At 48.7% G+C, this 5,318-nt stretch overlaps 1 protein-coding gene across 1 annotated transcript; it reads right to left on the bottom strand.

The window, feature by feature from the left end:
- Positions 1 to 3,620: 3,620 nt before the first annotated feature.
- On the bottom strand, positions 3,621 to 4,814 carry LOC127298251 (BURP domain-containing protein 15). Its single transcript, XM_051328159.2, has 3 exons — positions 4,715 to 4,814; positions 4,491 to 4,611; positions 3,621 to 4,401 (listed from the first exon to the last, which is right to left on the bottom strand). The coding sequence occupies exons 1-3, from the start codon at positions 4,757 to 4,759 to the stop codon at positions 3,806 to 3,808; spliced, it is 762 nt and encodes a 253-aa protein (XP_051184119.1). The 5' UTR covers positions 4,760 to 4,814; the 3' UTR covers positions 3,621 to 3,805.
- Between the last annotated feature and the right edge of the window lie 504 nt (positions 4,815 to 5,318).

Below are 5,318 nucleotides of genomic sequence, written 5' to 3'. Positions count from 1 at the left end.
ATGTCGTCCTCAGATGCGGAGATGAAGCCGAGGGAGCGCAGCTTGTTCACGTCGCGGCTGGAAATGGCGGAGGCGCTCCAGTTGCGGCTGACTTTGGCCGCGTCCGAGGTGCTAGTGTTCTTCTTCTTGCCCATGGCGTACGGAGCTTCTGAAGAAGGAGCAGAGGAGGCAGGAAGGCTTGAGCAAGAAGATGAGCAGTAAGAGGCGTGAAAAGTAAAAACGAGGAAGCCCTCTATTTATGCCATAAGAATTTGTGTGAGATCATGGCCATAACTCCACAGACGTCGTGGGAGGTGGAGCAGATCTGGCTGTACACGTGGCGCTTAAAGAAGGAACGGAACCGGCGGCCCATTATTCCCACGTCGCGCGAAAATCGAGGAGACGCCTCGGTCGCCACGCATGCACTGGTCAATTCCTAAAAACTGCCCGCGCAGAACTAGGGTGGACCTGTCGAGTCAAGTCTTGTCAATCGGGCCACAGCAGTAGCACGTCATCAGTGACATCATGGACGCTGTCAAGGACAGTCGAAGGAATAAAAAGGTATCGGATGATGAACTTGAGTCTATGCACAGATTGCAAAGCATCTGCACTTAGACTCGGGGGCTACTCCCATCGGGAGCGCTGGACGCGCACCCGATAGAATGAAGACTCGAAGAAAAAAGCCTTGAAGGAAGAGATAACTGCTCGACTCGAGTCTGCACCCGGTTGCAAGCACCCGTGCCCAGACTCGGGGGATACTCCCATCGGGAGCACTGGACGCGCACCCGACAGAACTTTTTTGCGCTGGACGCGCACCCGATAGAACTTTTTTGCGCTCCAGGATCATGCCCGGGGACTTGATTCTGTGTAGAGTAACGGTGTTTTGCCATCGGCAGTTAACCAGCAAAAGTTGGGCACTTTACTCATCATCCCTTGCATAAAGAAAATATATCGGATGACCTACGAAGACTTGCAGAAAAACTTCGACAAAGCAAAATGTTCGAGTGGTGCAACTTGAGTCTATGCACGGATTGCAAGCATTCGTACCTAGACTCGGGGGCTACTCCCATCGGGAGTGCTGACGCGCACCCGATAGAAGAAGATAATGCAGATTCAAAGAAAACAAGAACCGTCAAGGAGAAGGACATCAGAAGAAGACATGCTTCAGTCTCTACCCGAACTATGTTCGGCTAGACACTCGGGGGCTACTGACGTGGGCATTACCCTTCGGGTAACCGACGTTGCCCTATCCTATATTGACCAGTTGGGGGCCCGTGAAAGCACTTGGAGGCAAGGCGGCCCATCCGGGTGGTGCACCAGAAGATTCCTTGGCAAGCAAGACAAAGAAGCGGCCGAACAAGGAAAGATTAGATCTAAAATTATTGTAAACCTAGTCGCACTCGGTTACACCTCTTAAGACTTGGCCTCCTATATAAAGGCCAGGAGAGGGGTTGCTGAGGAACACAATCAATCGTAGCAATCTTAGCCACCAAAAGCTTAGAGCTAGGTCACCATAGCACTTAACCATCTCGACGAGATCTCAGCCGAACTATTCGGCACCCCATTGTAACCCATTGTCATCATAATCAAGAACAGACAGGCAGGACGTAAGGGTTTTACCTCATCGAGGGCCCCGAACTTGGGTAAATCGCTCTCCCCGCTTGTGTGTGAACCGATGTCTCGTGTCAGCTTGCAGGATTCCATCAACCCTAAGCCCCTATCGGAGGGCATTGCCAAGGAGCACCCTCGACAGGTGTCAAGAAAAAACCCATTTGGGTTGCTAAACCTATTGTGACTAACCTTTTAGGATCCAACTTGCTTGGGGACCAACAAGCTAAAACTTGATCAATAGGTGGTTGTTGGAGGGAATTGGAGATTTGACTACATCGTGAAGAATTAAGGGATCTTCATCATTTATACTATCTCAAGACAAGTTATTTGGATCATATTACTTCTATCATATATCAAATTTTCCTCCTTGCGTTAACATGTGCTCAACTTACTTACATTAAAAGTTTCTCGCCCCTTTGCATGTGTTAGTTTTGTTCCTAGCATGTGTTGATATATGTTGTTCTTCCTACTTGATGTATCTTGAGAAATCAAGTGTATGTATGTTGTCTTGCACACCATGTATTTGTGTTTGTTAATTCTAAACTCCTTGAAGATTTGGAGCCACTCAAAAAGGGCTCAAGGGTCATTGAGAGTGCGCTCACCAAACGCACCGAGTCACATGAGCAACTTAAGGCTTCCAACCTAAAAGAGCTTTCTAAGTTGCCTTCTCCTTGTGCTATTATTGATGATGCTTGTGCTACTAACTCTACCTCTTGTGAAGCATCTATATTAAAGGAGAACGTTGAGCTAAGGGCTCAACTTGAATTGCTAACTAGCAATTATGGGAAATTGGAAGAAAATCATGGAAAGCTTTCCAACTCCCATGAGGATCTTATAGCTTCCCATGATAGGATAAAGTTAGCTCATGAGGCTATTATGTCAAAGGTAACATCTTATGAGCCTCATGTGGACACTAGAACTACTACTCAAAATGGTATATTGCCATGTTCTAGTCCCAATAATTTATCCACTCGTAGTATTGCTTAATCTTGTGATGCATTATCTTCCTTTCCTTTTTGCTCTTACAATGAAGGTTCTACTTCCTCTAGTACTTGTTTTGTTACTAACCATGTAGAGCAAATCAAAGAGATCAAGGCCCAAGTCACTTCTTTGAAGAACGACTTGGTGAAGAGTCATGAAGGGAAATGCAAACTTGACATGATGTTGAGTGTGCAACAACCCCCCAATGACAAGAGTGGACTTGGATTCAAATTCAATAACAAGAGCAAATCCAAGAACAACAAGAAGAAGAAGGTCCAAGTACAAGTCAGAGACCCGGCTAAGATTGTTTGCTTCAAATGCAATATTGAAGGACACCATGTTAGATCTTGCCCTTTGAAGAAGAAGCAAAAAGGGAAGCGGCCTCAAAGTCAAACTCATATTCAACCTCCAGTTGAAGAAATGCCACTTCCCAAGAAGAATCAAGCTAATGCTCTCGTTGTGTAGAAATCAAGTGAGAAGAAGGAGAAGATAAGAACTTGCTACATATGTCGTGAGAAGGGCCACATCTCCCTATCATAATTGATGATGTTTATTCTATTCACAAGGGTGAGGTTAGTTAAATTCCATACATTTATTAAAATGCAACGTATGTTCCAAAGCAAGGCCTATAAATTTAGTCAAAAGTCAGGGCTTGCTAAGTTTAACTAAATGTATAGAGAAATATATAGATATCTATAATACAAAATTAACATATATTTTTAAAAAAATCTATGTTGGACCAATTGATTTGGTATTTTAGATGTTCGTATTATTTTTATTTATCTATACAATTGGTCGATTTTAATTAGTAAACCTTGACTTTTGACCAATTTTTTTTAAAAAAATATGATTGCCGTGGGAGAGCCCATGGGTTTCTATTGTAAGAAGAGTGGTGAGGCAACCGAAATCCATCCAAATTTATAATCTTGTCTTTTTTGAAACGGCGATAGTATTGAACAAAATTGCACGTTATTCAAATTTTGTACGAATCCAGTCCAAAAACTAGAATATTAATGCATTTGTATGCACGTCCAAATTAACATGCATCCTTTATTTTAAGTATACCATACATCACTGTAGAGAGCGCACTGCAACATACATGGGAACAAACAAATAATACAACAGCTATACTAATGAACGTTATACAGTTCTTGGAAGAAATTTTGCATCACGACATACAAATACGTTTTTCATCGATTTTCATCGAGAAGCCGGAGCCGTGGACGTTGGGCACTTAATTCGCAGCGTGGCGCTTACCGTTCTTAGCCGAGAGTACCAGCGCATCGGGCACGGCGTGGCACACCGCAGCGCCGCCGGGCTTCACGCCGAGGAGTCGGAACGCCGCGTGCTCCGGGTCCCACTGGGACGTGTCGGTGCGGCACACGGCGACCGCGGTCACCGCCGCGTCCCCGCGCTTGCAGGCCAGAGCCAAGACGTAAGCCCTCGCCGGGCCGGTGGCGCGGCACCCGTACACGGCGCCGTAGCCAGGCTCGCCGCGGCACACGACGAAACTGGACCCCTCCACCGCCCTCACGGAGCGGACGGTGTACAGCTCGAGAGGCAGTGGTTCCGACGCCTCGCCGGCAGAGGCGGCGGCGGTGGCTAGCTTGGTGCTGCTGTGCAAGGGAAGGCTCTCCCCGATGCGCACTGCGTCCTCGAGGAAGAACACCGTCTCCTCGTCACGCACGGTGGCGCGGAGCAGCACGTCAGGAGATGGGGCAGGGGTGGCTTCTCTCCGGGGAAGAGCCCTGTAGTCGTCGTAGTCGAAGTTCATGGGCGGTTTATCATCGTCGTTTGCGGCCTCGACCGCGCCGTCCGGAACGCCGGTGTCTGCATTACAGGCAAATAGGTATGTGAGCGAGATAACCATCACTACTAAACCATGCCCTGTTTCGCTCATGTGCTGCGGATGCGATCACCGTGGTGCAGAAGCTCGAGGATGGCGTCCGGCGTGGGGGAGCTGGGCAGGGCAGCGCGCCAGAAGGCCTCCGCTTCCCCCGGCGACGTCCGAGCGGCAGACGCCAGCTGCCCTGTCTGAGCCTGAAAACGAAGAAACAACAATGCACGGATCAAATGTTTGACAATGCAGAATTCTGTCGCGTACAAAGTCTGAGATATGCATGGTGGCTTCTCTCTTGCACACCATGAGAAGCGTGGCGGTGACGGCGAGAGCGAGGAGGCGCGCCATCGATGGGAGAAGAGCCGGCCGTGCGAAGCTAACTAAGCACCCACAACCTTGAGTGAAGCTGTGCTCCTTGTGTCGATTCGAAGAGCGATCGCGCTGAATTTATAGAGAGGTTGGGCTAGCTAGCCACGAAGACTCGAGGAGTGGCGACGGCGACATGGAACTGAAAGCGTCCGGACCTGGGAATATAATCTCCACGGCGACCGATGCGTGCGAGAGCAGGCGCGTCGCGCGCGTGACACGGAACACGCGACCTCCGATACTCTCTCTGCGACTGCAATGGTCAATGGAGGTCCCAGTGTGAGGAAAGAAACGATCGATGACCTCCTGATCGGCTGGACGGCACCGCGCGCCGGCCGGCCATGACTGGGCGATCGGAATATAATCTTCGGTGACGGTTGCCGTGAGGTGTCTCAGTTCCCCATGTCATGTCCAAGAACATTTTCTCTTAGCAAAATGTCAGGTGCAAGGTGGATGCTAAGTTGCTAACTGCTAAGCTCTCAGGACGCCCCCATCGTCTTCGAGTAATGGATCAAGTAACAATGAAATGCACAAGTAGCAA

This window comes from Lolium perenne, chromosome 5, assembly GCF_019359855.2.
Source record: "Lolium perenne isolate Kyuss_39 chromosome 5, Kyuss_2.0, whole genome shotgun sequence".
Classification (NCBI taxonomy): Eukaryota; Viridiplantae; Streptophyta; class Magnoliopsida; order Poales; family Poaceae; genus Lolium; species Lolium perenne.
Note: the sequence above shows the minus strand (reverse complement) of the source record. Positions and strands in the feature narration are given on the sequence as shown.

What these genes read in the sequence shown, in the direction of transcription:
- LOC127298251 (XM_051328159.2), bottom strand. Translation starts at nt 4,759, where the DNA reads ATGGCGCGCCTCCTCGCTCTCGCCGTCACCGCCACGCTTCTCATG. An exon ending in TCACCGCCACGCTTCTCATG is followed by an intron (nt 4,612 to 4,714) that starts GTGTGCAAGAGA and finishes CTTCGTTTTCAG; the next exon opens with GCTCAGACAGGGCAGCTGGC. An exon ending in CCTCGAGCTTCTGCACCACG is followed by an intron (nt 4,402 to 4,490) that starts GTGATCGCATCC and finishes CCTGTAATGCAG; the next exon opens with ACACCGGCGTTCCGGACGGC.